Source organism: Cervus elaphus, chromosome 29 (genome assembly GCF_910594005.1).
Source record: "Cervus elaphus chromosome 29, mCerEla1.1, whole genome shotgun sequence".
In the NCBI taxonomy this organism is placed as follows: Eukaryota; Metazoa; Chordata; class Mammalia; order Artiodactyla; family Cervidae; genus Cervus; species Cervus elaphus.
Window position 1 is genome coordinate 59,010,211 of NC_057843.1, and position 15,136 is coordinate 59,025,346.

The 15,136-nt window shown below is 38.4% G+C and overlaps 1 protein-coding gene across 5 annotated transcripts in view; it reads left to right on the top strand.

The window, feature by feature from the left end:
• FRMPD1 (FERM and PDZ domain containing 1) overlaps positions 1-15,136 on the top strand; it is a 153,108-nt gene that overhangs the window by 104,028 nt on the left and 33,944 nt on the right. For all 5 annotated transcript variants that reach the window (XM_043891420.1, XM_043891421.1, XM_043891422.1 and 2 more), the window contains exon 2: positions 3,235-3,339. In XM_043891420.1, coding sequence (XP_043747355.1) covers positions 3,239-3,339 — 101 coding nt within the window. In that variant the 5' untranslated portion in view covers positions 3,235-3,238. The remainder of the gene's footprint in view (positions 1-3,234; positions 3,340-15,136) is intronic.

The following is a 15,136-nucleotide window of genomic DNA, read 5'->3' on the forward strand; positions in this document are numbered from 1 at the left end:
TGTTTGGATCTTTTTAAAATAGTATAGGCTTCCTCAAATATCCATTCATGTGTAAGAGTGAAGCATTAAAAGCAATTGGATGGGGCAGGTCGTCGACAATTGTGCATGGTCTTGGCATTGAGATTATCAGAAAGTAAAAAGAGATCTGAGATGTTTTGGGGAGAAACCCAGAATGATTAGAAGCTTCGTAGGATGGATGGATGGGGCCCACTGACAGGACACTGACAGATTTCAAGCCAGGGTGATCCGGCAGCAAGTTACCAGAAGTATCACTATCTAAAGGTCTTTTTCTGGTGCTCTTTAGTTCTCCAGAAAAAGATCTCTAGTCTCTTACTTGGATGTAAATTCCTAGCTGCCTGGATTCTGGGAACTGGGCAAAGGAGTTCTTGTCATTGAGTAAGAAGAATTTTTCTTAATCCTTCTATTTCATTCCTGTATCCTGTGCTGTGCCTGGTCGCCACAAATCTGCAGCCTCTCGTGTTTGATTCTCTAAAGACCAAGCCTTTTGCCCCAGAAGGCTAGGGAAGGGATGGTTGTCTAGGCAGGTGGTAGTGGGATGGGGCCTGTGAATATAGTTGCCGCGTTATACAGACATCTTTCATGTTTTCAGCCCTATCCTTCATCCCTGCTTCCTCCCGTACCTGCTGCCTCTAATTCCTGAGCCATCAAATGGCGATCGGCTCATTTTCCGTCAGAATCTCTCTCTGCAAGCACATTGGTTTCTGGTTCCTTTGCTCTGCGGTTATATCTCCTCCCAACTGCTTACCTTCCAGACACCGTCAACATTGCTCCTCTGTGGTCTTCTCTATTCCATGGGTTTATTTCCTTTACTGTAATTTGTAAGGTTCAGAAAAGAGAAGAGATTAAGACATTGTTTCAATTCACCATGCTTAACCGGAAATCTTCTCTCACTTTTATGATTTTGAAAAGTGAGCTGTGTAGAACTGAAGATAGTATTCAGGTCTGCTGTCCCCATAGAAAAAAAGCCAGACTGACACATCCCTTGATGCAAATGGAATTTATTTTTGGTTGCAGTCTATGTTTTATACCCATTAATTTGTATTTGGCTGCCATCTGATGAAAAACGTTGTTTCTGTGTTTCGAAAGTGATGAGTTTGGGTGTCCTGCTTTCATTTTATATGAAAACAGTTAGTGCACTCCTAGTATAGATTCCATTATTATTCTGTAGATTACTGATGATTCTAGTTGCTAATATTTTATTTGGGATTATTTACTTTGATAATTGTAAGGGACATGGTATTTCTGCCTTATTGCAGTATGTTTATCAGAATTGGTATCAATGTTATAATGACTGTTTAAAAAATTTTGGAAGCTTTCATTTTCTTTTATGGCCTAGAATAACTGGCATAGCATTGGGGGAAATAAACTAAGCTGGCTAAAAGCAATGTGACATCCTAGATTGGATCCTAGAACAGAAAAGACGCATGAATGGAAAAGCTGATGAAATCTGAATAAAATCTACAGTCTAGCTAATATTAGTGTACCAATGTTAATTGCTTAGTGTTGACAAAGTTACAATGATTATGTAAGATGCTAACATTAGGGAAAGCTGAATGAAGGGTGTAATGGAACCCTCTGTATTATCTTTGCAGTCTTTGTGTTCATCTAAAATTATTCCAAAATTTAAAGTTTATATTTAAAGTAAAACAACAAAAAAATCATAAGGGTGAGCTATGTCTTATAAATTTGTGCGAGTTCACCTTTGAACCTATTTGCCTGGAATTTTTTTGAGTGTAGCTCTTTAACAACTTTCTCTTCTATGGTAATTGTCTTTTAGACATTCTGTCTCTTCTAGGGTCATCTTATATCATTTATATTTCCCTTGAAAACCATCTATGGTATTAAGTTTTTTAAAGGTTTTAATGTATTGTTTAGCAACATAATCTCTTGTAATGTTTTAGAATTTTTTTCTGTATCCATGGTTATTTCCCAGTGTCATATATTATTTTGTGTGGGTATTTATTGGATTATGAAATTAACTTGATGAGTTGAGACAGTATTTTAAGAAGTAAAATAGAAAATTATATATTGTTTTAGGAAACTTTAATTTCAAGTATATATGCTGTTTTTCTTGGTAACCTGATAATATCTATCAAAGCACAAATGCATGTAAATTTTGACCTTGGATTTCAAAACCAAATATATAATTGCATATGTACAGAAATGATACTTGTACAACATAACTCATTGCAATATTACTTACAACAGAGAGATTGGCAATAACCCAAATGTCTATCAAGGGAAGACTACTTCTTAAATTATAGTACATTCATACAGTGTAATACGCAGAGGCTGTCAAAAGGAATGAGGAGGCATTCTTTGTATTAATGTGAAAAGATACTGAGAAAGAAAGCTTGGTGCAGAACAATGTGTGTGGTGTACTATCCTTTGTGTTAAGAAGAGGATACCTGAAATCTATATTTGTATTTGCTTGTACAGGCATACAGAAACTCTGGAAAGACATATATCTCAAGTGGGAAAGCAGTGATTACGTATCAGTATGGGAACTGAGTGGATGGGCTTAGGGAAGAGGAGAGGGGATACCTTTCACTGTATATCTTTTTTAATTTTTATGGTAAGAACACACTTAACAGGAGATCTACCCTCTTAACAAAATTTCAAGTGCACAACACAGTGACTGTATATCTGTTTCTTTTTTTAAATCTTGAGTTTGAATTATACAAATTCAGAATTACCTATTCAAAAGTTAGATATAAAATGCTAAGCAAAAAAAAAATAAAAAAACAGCCCTCAGATGAGTGGGCACAACGTGATTAAAATGCTTCCATCTCCACGTAGTTCCTGATGCGGTCAGAACCAAGTGGTGCGGTCCAGGGATGCAGAGCTGAGGTGGGAGGGCAGGTCACACAGAAGGTGTGTCTCTGACAATGGGTCATAGTCACAGTCTGAGAAGGCTTGCTTACATTTCCCAGTCCTTATCTTTAACCACTGAAGAAATAAAGGCAATCTCTTTGGCTTTATCACAAGACTGCATTACAGGGCTGTGGGCTCTTCAGGGCAGGGGGCTGCTGAAGTTCTTCACTCTGTGGACACTGAGCCCCTCTGTGTGTTCATTTCAGATAGAAAGAAAGCCCTGGTTATTTGATCAGCATGTCTTAAAATTGGCAAATATAGGAAGCATCACGGTGATCTTTAAGAATCCTCTTCCAAGCATTTTGGTTAGCTTCTTAAGACAACTCTTCTTCCTTTTAGGTAAATGGAAGAGCTGGAGACCAGCTTATTCCAGACACGGAAAGCCCAGAGAATAGAACAAATGGTGGCAAGATGGCTCCGGCGCTCCCGGGACAGCTCAGCCCGGTAAGGCTCCTGGGCTGGCGGAGATTTCTGTCTGGGAGGGTTCAGTGTTCCCGTGGGAGGAGGTTTTGCAGTCTTGGCAGCGCCTGGGGATCACTGTCTCCGGCTGGCTTTGTTCTTACATCCTGTGACGGGAGAAGTGTAAATGGGTCAGCAGTTTTGCTGGAGTGCCTTCCTCTTGGTCCCTTTCCAGTTCCTCCCCTCTGCATCCTTCAGCAGGCAGAGACATAGAGTCCCTCACCCCAAACTCATGCCCAAGTTTATAGGGACACACATTCACACACAGACAGACGTATGCACACTCACACCCACATACTTGCATCCATGTGCCTATATGCTCTGAAACACACACTCACACACAGAGTTTTGAACACACACTCACACATGTTCACTGCTTCTGTCTGTCGCACACACACCGCTTGTCTTAGTACTTGATGTCAGGCAATCTGCTGTTTATACTCTTTCCCCGGCTTTGTTTCCAGCAGCTGTTCCTTCCTTGCAGTCCCTATTTCATTCTAAACAAAATGAAATGAAATCAAATACAGATCTGATTTGACTGCTACAAGAGAACTTAAAATATGTTCTGTTTCAAAGCGCTCATTTTCCATCTCAGATTTCCTGTCTGGCCCTGACATGGAGATGAAATATCATGTGTCAGGTGTTTCTGATACACATATTCTTCCAAAGGAACTGGGAACAGCTGTCCTGTTGCCGAGCGGTACACTTGCTCAGAGCTGCGCTTCCCTGTATCCACATGCTCGGGTCCTCACACACTGTGATAGGATAAGGTTGGGAGGACTAGCCCCATTTTACAGACGAAAACCTGAGGTTCAGGAGTATCTCGTTTACAGCCATCCCCATCCGCTCTGCTCTGAAATGATTGCTGGGTCATCATCTCCTGTAGGATGAGTTCAAACATGTTTGGTTAAACATTCAAGGCTCCCTACGATCGACCCACAATCCATTACAGCTGTTTGTCTTATGCTTCTGCTTCGTTCACATCATCCACCAGCTGAAATGACCTACTCGCTGTTCCCCTACCCAAGCACCCAGCTTCCCCTTCCACCACCTAGACCTGGGTTCCTGTGCCACATCTCTTCCTCCCATCTTCATGTGTCTAGACCCCATTCACAGTTCAGGGTCTGGCTGAAATGCTGGGTCTTCCATGAAGTATTCCACAGTCCACAGCCAGAATCAATCTCTCCCAAGGGGTCCCACAGTATTTGGTTTGTAGCATCAGCATTGTGCTTCTCCAGGTGTGTTCAGCTTAAACTTGAGCACATCCCTTTTGTTTCTTCTGAGCTTCTATACAAGCTCAGTGAAGGGCAGGGAAAGTATCAGCCTCACCTCATAGCCCAGATTGAGTTCCAGGAGATTGCAAGGAGTCAGGTAGTGCTTGGTGAATGAATGGGAAAACTCCTAGGTACATTGTTTTCTGAAGTGGGTTCTGCAAAACCTAGTTGTGTGTGATGTTCTCTACTAAAAAACATTCCATGGCCAAATATGTTTAGGAAGCGATGCAAACTATATCTAATTCCTACCCACCCACTCTTGGTAATTCATAGTGCGTTTTGGCACATTAAAGGCTCTGAGAAGTCCTGCAGAAAAAGACTTGTGTAACTTTGACTTGACCTTGCCTGAATATTTGACCATGTAACTCTCTAATATCTAGTTTCTCTCACAGAATGTAAACAAATGGCAACATCTAGAAATTTTTTTTTCTCATTTATTTTGAGATGTGTTTCACATAATATTTACCCATTTAAAAATGTACAGATTTATTTAGTGTATATACAGTATATATTCAGTGTATATATAGAATTTTGCAACAATCACCACAGTCTAATTTTAGAATACTTTTGATACCCTCAAAAGAAACCCCAAAAGAAACCCCATACCCATTAACAGTCATTCCCTATTTGCCCCTCCCCCAGCTCTAGACAACTACTCATCTACTTTCTGTTTCTATAGATTTGTCTGTCCTGGATATTTCCTGTGAATAGAATCATACAATATATTGTCTTTGTGACTGCCTTCTTTCACTTAGTGTAATGTGTTTGAGGTTCATCCATGTTCTAATATGCCTCAGCATGCATTCCTTTTATTTAAAACCTTTTTATTTTGTATTGGAGTATAGTGGATTAACAATGTTATAGTAGTGTCAGATGGATAGTGAAGCAACTCAGCCATACATATACATACATGTATCCATTCTCCCCCAAAACCCTTCCCACCTGGGCTGCCCCATAGCGTTGAGTAGAGTTCCCTGTCCTATACAGTAGGTCCTTGTTAGTTATCCATCTTAAATATAGCAGTGTGTACCTGTCCATCCCAAACGCCCTAACTATCTGTTCCCCCATCCTCCCCTCCCCACTGCCGCTGCAACCGGAAGTTCATTCTCTTAAGTCTGTGCGTCTTTTTATGTTTTATAAATAAGTTCATTTGTATCATGTTTTTTTAGATTCCTCATATAAAGGATGTCACATGCTGTTTCTACTTCTCTGTCTAACTTGCTTCACTCAGTATGACAATTTTTGTTGTTGTTCATTTGCTCAGTTGTGACCAACTCTGTGACCCCATGGCCTCCCTGTCCTTCACTGTCTCCTGGAGCCTGCTCAAACTCATGTCCATTGAGTCCGTGATGCCATCTAACCAGCTTGTCCTCTGTCGTCCCCTTCTCCTGCCTTCAAACTTTCCCATCATCAGGGTCTTTTCTCATGACAATTTTAAGGTCCACATCCATATTGCTGCAAATGACATTATTTCATTCTTTTTGATGGCTGAGTAATATTTGATTGTAAATATGTACTGCCTCTCCTTTATCCATTCCTCTGTTAATGAACATTTAGGTTGCTTCCATATCTTGACTGTTTTAAACAGCGCTTGCATTCCTTTTTATTGCTAAATAATATTCTATTATGGTATATTTTCTTTGTCCATCAGTTAATGTGCACTTGAGTTGTTTCCACTTGGGAGCTATTGTGAATAATGCTGCTATAAACATTTTTTATTTGAACATATGTTTTCATTTCTCTTGGGTTTATACTTGGATTAGAATAGCTGGGTCATATAGCAGCTTGATGTTGAACCTTTGGAGGAACTGCCAGACTGTTTTCCAAAGCACTTCCACCAGCAGGATATGAGGTTTCCAATGTCTGCACACCTTTGGCAACACTTATTATCTGCTATTTTTTATTATAAACATCCTAGTGGGTGTGAAGTGGTATCTCATTATGGTTTTGATCTGTATTTTCCTGATAGCTAATGATGTTGAGCATCTTCCCATGAATTTAGTAGGAAGTTTGTTTTCCAAGTGCTTTAGAGAGAGAAGAAAAAGAGGGAATGATTCCTGGAAGTGTCCATGGAAGGCATTATTTCTGTGTTTCTAGGATAAATCACATGTAGTCTTATTGAAATTGTTTCTCATCTCTAATCCTGCAATCTTGATTCAAGCTGGGTCCTTCTGTCTTCAGATCAGTTGAAAATGGTCAAGAATTGAAAAGCATGATTTGTTTTCCTGGAGTAGAGTAAATGATACCACCTTCCACAGAATTGCTTAACCGAGAGACCTGTGAGTCATGCTGAATTTTCCTCTCTCTTATACCCTGTATCTAGCCCATCAGCAGCTTCTGTCAGTTCATCCTCAAACATATCTCCATTCTGTCCAGCTCTCTGTCCCCGGAGGGCATTGCCATAGTCACTCACTCCTTCTCTGCTCCACCCTGAAGCCATAGTGAGCTTTTCAAAATACACACTGCTCCTGTCCCCCAGGCTCGCTCCTGGCTCCACCCCATCCCAAACCTTTCAGTGGCCGCCTGCCATCGCCCCATAGCCTACAAGCCCCTTTACAATCTGTTCCTGGGTGCATGTCTTCATCTTGTTCCTCCTACTTCCTTGCCAGACTTTATAACAATATATCCATTTGTTTACTTGTTCTTTGCCTAACCCCCCACCTGTTTAATATATGACTCTTCTCCCCCAACCCTCCTGCCACATATGAGACCAAAGACCATAACTGTCTTATCTAAAAAGTATCTTCAGCCCTAGAAGAATGCATACATAGCATGTAGTAGATATTCAATAAATGTTTATTGATTAAGGGCTTTCACAGTCAGGGACTATATTACTTATTTTTATTTATTTAAAATATATCTAAATTTTGCATTGTTTCTTCTTCCAAATGGAATTTTTGATGATTAACAGTTTTAAAACACATAAAAACTTTTAAATAAAGACTGGAAATTCTGTAGATAGCTTGCAAGCCAATTAGAAGTAGGATTTAGCATTTGAGTACTAACACTGGCTCTGCATTTCCTGATAGCCAGGTCAAGAAATGAAAAAAATAGATTTGAAGTGTTTTTTATAGTCCAGAGAAAAGGAAACAGAAATTAATCTGCAGTCATACGTTTACATCCATCTTTTAACAATCTTGCTATCTTTTCAGACCTTTAAAAGCTTCTACTCATTTCAGCTGGTTGTACTTACTTAATTACAATTGCCATTTTTTTCCCATAAAGTTAAATTTTATCTCCAACACTAATTGAACTGTCTAGGAAGAAATTAGTCAAAAATAACAATTTCCTTTTCCAAATATTATTAAACAAATTGATAATTTTTATGAACCTGTGTAATGTTAGAGCTTTATAAGGCATCTTAAAACGGGTTTTTTTCTGGGGAAGAGTGTCAACTTCCAAAGTTACTTTGATTTCTTCAATTTTAAATGAGTGGACAATCCCTAGTCAAATTCAGATAGTGGCACTCAGTTTGAATGTCTATGTGTGTGTGCAAGCTTAGTGATACCAATAATTGTAGAAATGCAAAATTACTCAGATATGATTAAGATGACTGCTATTTTACCACTTAATTTTACATTCCAATATAAAAATAACATTTACAGTATCAGTGCTCTTTTAGAAATAGCTAACCCCCCCAAATAGTCTCTGTGACATGTTTTGAATTTCTGTAAAAATAGTGTAATACAAACCACTTAATAAAAGCTGTAACATAGTGACATTGCGTTATAAACTAATTTTTAACCATTTTGCTTTGAACTAAATTATCTTCTTTACTGCTTTCTATAACTAGGGAGGTGATAAAATGAGATGAGAAGGACATGTTATAGAATGCTTTTTTGCTTAATTATACCATTTTTTGTCTCCTACAATTTTTGATTTTCATATAGTTAAATGATAATCTCTTGATGATTTCTTTGTTTCAAAGCTTAGAAAATCCTTATCCAATAATTAATTAATTTTCAATTTGATAGTTTAAGATATTTTATATTTAAGTTTTTACTTTGGTGTTTATTTTAGTATAGGCTGTGAAATAAAGATCTAGCTTGGTTTTTTCCAAAATAAGGAGTGTTTGCATCACCATTAACTGTGAGTAACCTTTCCTTCACTGACTTATGGTCTCTTTTATCATATATGAAATTCCTGTGTCTGAGGGTGAAAACTTGTATCTCTTCCTAGGCTAGCTATTCTGTTTAATTGATCTAACTGCCTTCTTTCACACACCTGTATTAAAACTATTTATATTTATTGTCTGTTAAACTAGACTTTTATTCTCTTCATTTGCCATTTTATATTCTTATCTGCCTTTTCCATGTGAACTTTAGAATAATTTTATTGTATTATTAAAACAATTTTGTGTAAGATTTACTGGATTCTCATATGTGTAATCTAGAAATGTTGGTTTTATAGGTCAAGATTTAAAACAATCTAAGGCGTTTGATGAATTTCATGCCTTCTTCTTGGTGCTCAGTTTTATAAACCTCAAGGCTTAAAAAGATTTCTTTCAGTTTATATTTAATCTTAATATCAGTGTGTGTTAGTATTAATCTAATGTGTGCACATGTGTGTTTAATGAATACACATATGCACACACTCACACATGTACACACAGGCATACGTATTTACAAATGTGCACACATGCATCATGGCATCTTTGTGTCAGAAGTCTTGACTATTGGTTTTTCCCTCCTTCTAAATTTGCTCTTGTTCGTTATAACCATCGTCTGTTTACTAGTTATAGGAATGGTATTTTTTACCTTTCTAATACTCCTAGTGGTGTAGAAAGACCATTTCAGGTACGTTTTTTATTGCTATTGACCATGGACAAAAGGGAAAGATTTTAAGAGAACAGGTTAGAAAGTTCCTGTGCTGCAGCCGTGGGGTCACCCTTGTCTTCTGAACCTCCTTTTTAAAGAAGCAGTGGAATACTTCCTCCTCCTCTCAGCTGTAAGCTTTTGCCCTATAGCACTGTACACACAATATATACATTCAGTGGTCTCTAGAAACTATCACAGCCACAAGCCTAGTCCCGTGATTATGACTACAAGATAAATTTCTTTCTGGAACAGGCCACTCCTTCTATTTCTTCTTTCTTTGAATAAACTTTAGATTAAAAATCCAGTTTATACCAGACGTTCACTTTTAAAATCACTCAAGCTGAACATAATACAGTGTTTAAACATAGATTCAAAATAGTTTCTCCACATCCTGCTGGAAGTCAGAGGTGAATTCTTTGTTGTTACAAGATAGAGGCAAAATATATTTCACAGCCTATCAAGAGAGCGGATAAAAAGCCAGAGAATATTTGAAGCCTAATCTGTCTCCATCTGGTATTTTCTCTTTTTCTCAGTGTTATTGATCAGCTCAATACGAACTTATGACCCATAAAATATAGAATGAGTCTACCCGAGGCTATTTTCATGATGAATTTAACATGTTTTTTCCAGTTCTACCTTAGAATCCAGTTATCTGACAAGATTTCTATTAGTGCCGCCAAGTCTTATGCTGTTCCGATGTAAAACCACAGGAATGATCCCAGATTTATGATTTACAACCATTACAAAGGCGGCAGACAGAGGGTTTTGGATTGTCAGCGCCTAGTTTGATATTTATAAGATTCTTCAGAGGAGGAAATTTTGCTGCAGAGATCATTTCCTTCAGTTCCCTGTCGAACATTTTTTTTGAGGAGATACTATGGCTTCGTCCTGTTTTTAAGCAATCCTTTTCCAAACAAAAGCCTAGATGTGGCCTTCAGGGAAAATGTCAAATCCAGACTCTGGGCCAAAGCTCCTGACGCTGTCCAGAGATTAGTCAACACAGCGGGGCCTCGTTTGTCTACCATTGTTGGGGAGCACACCCTTCCAAATGGAAAAGTCAGATAAATGAAGACTACTCACTTGAAAAGCATCCAAATGAATTCTGTTCTAACCATGTGGAAAGGTTTGTATTTTTCTCTTGTCCTCTAAACATTTATTAAGCCTTACTCTATGCCTCGCGTTGAATTCAGCACATAGGGGCAAGAAAGACATAGTTGTGCTATATGAGCTATTGTCTAGAAAGGACAGGAGACTTCATACGGGTCATTACAAATATGACGTGTGTTTCAAAAAGTGAGGTACAGATTTTGTGTACAGGTTCAGCAGAGGGAGAGGGATATTTCTGCCAAAAACAGAAGATTGAGCAGGAGCTGTGCAGGTGAAGTGTACGGTAGGGTGTTTTGAGAGCTGTGTCAAGGGCTGGGCGATATTCTAGCCGGAAGGAAGACCTTGTGTGTTTGAGGAACTCCAAGGGGACTTGTCTGGCTAGAACAAAGATATTGAGAGAGTGAATGGCTTGGTTGTAGAGACTTCAGTGGTGAGCAGGGGCTGTATTATGCCATACCAAGGTTTTCGGAGTAAGTCATTCAGTCAGGACAGACATATGAGCAGGATTGCATTTATTAATATAATATCAATCTAGTTGCTGGATGGAGAATCATTTAGGTGAGACAAGAATGAAAAGTGGGGAGGGACTTCCCTGGTGGTCTAGTGGCTAAGACCCTATGCTTGCAATTCAGGGGGCCTGGATTCAATCACCGATCAAGGAACTAGATCGCACATGCTGCAGTTCAGAGTTTGCATGCCACAACTAAATGATTCTGCATGCCGCAACTAAGACCTGGCGCAGCCAAATAAATATATATATATATTTTTGTGTGTGTGTGATTTTATTTATTTATTTATTTATTTATTTTATTTTATTTTTTTTTTATTTTTATTTTTTTTTTCCAGTGGGTTTGTCATACATTGATATGAATCAGCCATGGATTTACATGTATTCCCAATCCCGATCCCCCCTCCCACCTCCCTCTCCACCCGATTCCTCTGGGTCTTCCCAGTGCACCAGGCCGGAGCACTTGTCTCATGCATCCCACCTGGGCTGGTGATCTGTTTCACCATAGATAGTATACATGCTGTTCTTTTGAAATATCCCACCCTCACATTCTCCCACAAAGTTCAAAAGTCCGTTCTGTATTTCTGTGTCTCTTTTTCTGTTTTGCATATAGGGTTATCGTTATCACCTTTCTAAATATATTTTTTAAAAAAAGAACGAAAAGTGGGGAGACCATGAGATACTTAGAGAAATCTGTCTGTAGGACAGGTGACAAGGTCCTGAAATAGAATGGTGGTCATGGAGATAGAGAGAAATGGGCATCTTTAGAGAGTTTTGAAGTCATGACTGATGGGATACTAGGGGTGAGAGCAGGGTAAAGTCAAAGATTACTCCCAGGAGTATGTCTTGAGCAGCTGATCACTGTTCTCCAGATTCATTCATTGAGCTCTGGGATATGGAGAAGATGGGTCCTGATTAGGACTCATCGTCAAAAGGCAGAGCTGTATATCAAATTAAGCAAACTTACAGGACAAATGACAAACATTCAAATTTACTGCTATTTATTAATGTTATATATACATTTCCACCTTTACTAATCATATTAGGTGTACTATTTTGTATCATACTCTCTGTATTCAGTATTTTGCTCATATATTCACCTAATAAACAGAGATGCTTTCTATGGGCAAAGTTCTTCACTTGGTACAGTGAGAAATACAGAGGTGGATAAAAAATGGTTCCTGAATTCTGAGAATTTGCAGTCTATGTGGGGTGATGATATATGGAATCAAATAGCTATCACTGACAGTTGAGGTGCTCAAGGCTAGAAGGGCTCAGAGATGAGTGAACTTATGTCTAGCTAGGGAATCAGAGGAGGATCTTTGGAAGAGGTAGCATTTGAGCTGGATTTTGATTGGGCTCACAGTTTCCTGTGAGGCAGCTGCATGAACTGAAGCCCAGATGTAAAACTGGTGCAGCGGGTAAGGTTAGGCTGGAGTGAAGGCCTGGGAAGGAGGGTGGGCGGAGAATGTTGGCTGGGACCTGAGACCTAGAGACGAAAGGCCAAGAGGGCAAGGCTGAGGAGTTTAACTTTTATCCTGCAGTGATGGGGAGTTGTAAGGGCAGAATAATCCACACAAGGGCGTTTGGGCAGTTTAGAAGATGCTGTGGAAGAACATTTTCTAAGCTATGTTTCCATATATGTCTAAGCTTCACAGGCTTGTGGTCCTTCATTGTTGTAGAGTCTTGGGGCAATTCCTTACTATGCTTGATTTATCTATTCTCTGTTGGGTGGTTTCAATTTTTTCAACTATTCTAAATAAAGCTATGGTAAATATTTTTGAATACTCAATTGCCAGGGTGTTTTGAGCTCATACTCTGTTCTAGGGCTTTATGATACAAGGGAATGTTTGTCTTCTAGGAACTCATAGTCTAGTGCAGACAGTGTTTTTTATTTTGGGGGGATGCATATTACTTTGAGGAATGTTTTTCAGAATGGTAACAGAAGGTCAAAGAAAATGATCAAATTTTAAATTCATATTATAATTTCCCTGATGACTTTCCAAAGAGAGTAAGCAGCCAATTTATATGGTCACCCTTAAATCCCAAGGCCCACACATGTTGGACTTTATTATTTTTATTCCTATGTGGTGCTTTAGTAACATGTAATAGTTCTCTGTAGTCCCTTCACTTGTTCTTCTTTAATCACCAGAGCTGTACATTTTCTGTTATTTACCAGCTTTATTTCTTCATGTGTGAGTTTTCCACTCACTTGCTTTGAGGATGTGAAGTCTGGGTATTTACTGCATGTTTTTATGTCCATTCTGCATATATTTTTATTGTAAGCTTTTTCCCTCCAGGATTTTATAAGTTGATTTACTTATTTCCAACAGCTCTATCTATACATTGCATACCATGCAATTCACTCACTTAAAATGTACAGCTCACTGATTTTTAGTGTTTTCACAGGGATGTAAGACCACCACAACAATAAATTTTGGAAAATTTCATCACCCCAACAAGAAACTCTGAATGTATTAGCAGTCACTCTCTATTTCCTTTCTAAACCCTCCTTCCCCAGCCCTAGGCTATCACTAATCTACTTTCTGTTGCTATAGATTTATCTATTCTGGACATGGCACATGAATGGAATCATACAGTATGATTCTGACTTCTTTCATTTAGTATGATGTGTTCAAGGTTTATCCATGTTATAGTACATATCAGTATTTCATTCCTTTGTATTTCTGAATAATACTCTGCTATAGAATATTGTTTTTGTCATTAGTTGAGGTACACTTAGATTGGTTCCACTTTGGAGCTATTATAAGTAATGTTGTTATGAACACTTGCGTGCAAATTTTGTGTGGGCATATGCTTTTCAGTTTTCTTGGATGTATGCCTAGGAGTGGAATTGCTGGGTCATTCAGTGTTTAGTCTGTTAAGGAATTGCAAGACTATATGAGGGTTTCGTTTTTCTCCACATCTTAGTCAGCACTTGATCTATTTTTTTGATTATAGCCATTCTAGTGGGTGTGAAGTGGTATGTACTGTGGTTTTGATTTGTATTTCCATAACTGCTAATGATCTTTTCATGTCCTTATTGACTGTCTATTTACTTTGGTGAAATGTCTATTCACATCCTTCACCCAATTTTTATTTGGGTTATTTGTCTTTTTTGTTTAACTGTATTATAAAAATTCTTTATATAGTCTAGGTACCAGGTCCTTATCTGACTCTTTGCAACCCCATGGACTGTAGCCCACCCGGCTTCCCATGGAATTCTCCAGGTGAGAATACTGGAGCGGGTAGTCATTTCCTTCTCTAGCCGATCTTCCCAACCCAGGGATTGAAGCCAAGTCTCCTGCATCCCAGGCAGTTTCTTTTACAGTCTGAGCCACCAGGGAAGTCCCATTAGATATGTGGTTTGCAAATATTTTCTCCTGTTTTGGGCATTGCCTTTTCACTTTTTCAGTAGTGTCCTTTGAAGTACAAAATTTTCAACTGTGAAGTTCAGTTTATTTATGTTTTCATTTGTTGCTTGTGCTTTCGGCGTCATATCTAAAATGACACCGAAGTCACAAAGGTATATTCTTATATTTTCTACTAAGAGTTGTATAATTTTAGCTCTCATATTTAGATCTGTGATCCATTTTGCGTTAATTTTTGTGTATAAGAAGAAGTTAAAAGCTTTTTTTCACTTAAATTTCTCTTTGTGCTTTTCTTTGTAGTTATCCAATTTTTTATTTCTTTGTATTTATGTATTGGTTATTGAAATTTCGCATTCAAACCATCCCCCTTATATCTTATGCCTATCTTTAATTCTCCAATCCTTAGAAATGTGTCTCCTCACCAGAGCTGGCACAAAGGGTCCACATTTATTTCCAGTTTTTGAAATTCTCTCTTTTGACCTTTTTGAAATTTAATACTTTGTATAATGCTTAGTACCACAGTGTGGTGATTTTGTCACCATGTTGAACTATTTCTGGCTAGCCACATAATATTTTAAAAGACTTTCTGGAATTTCTGTTCACCTTCATTGGTAAAGACCATGCCATGCAGTTTTGATCATTGCTGCCCTCTGATAGGAGCATGAAAATAGATCAGCTCACTGCCTGGTACGTAGTTAGTGCTCG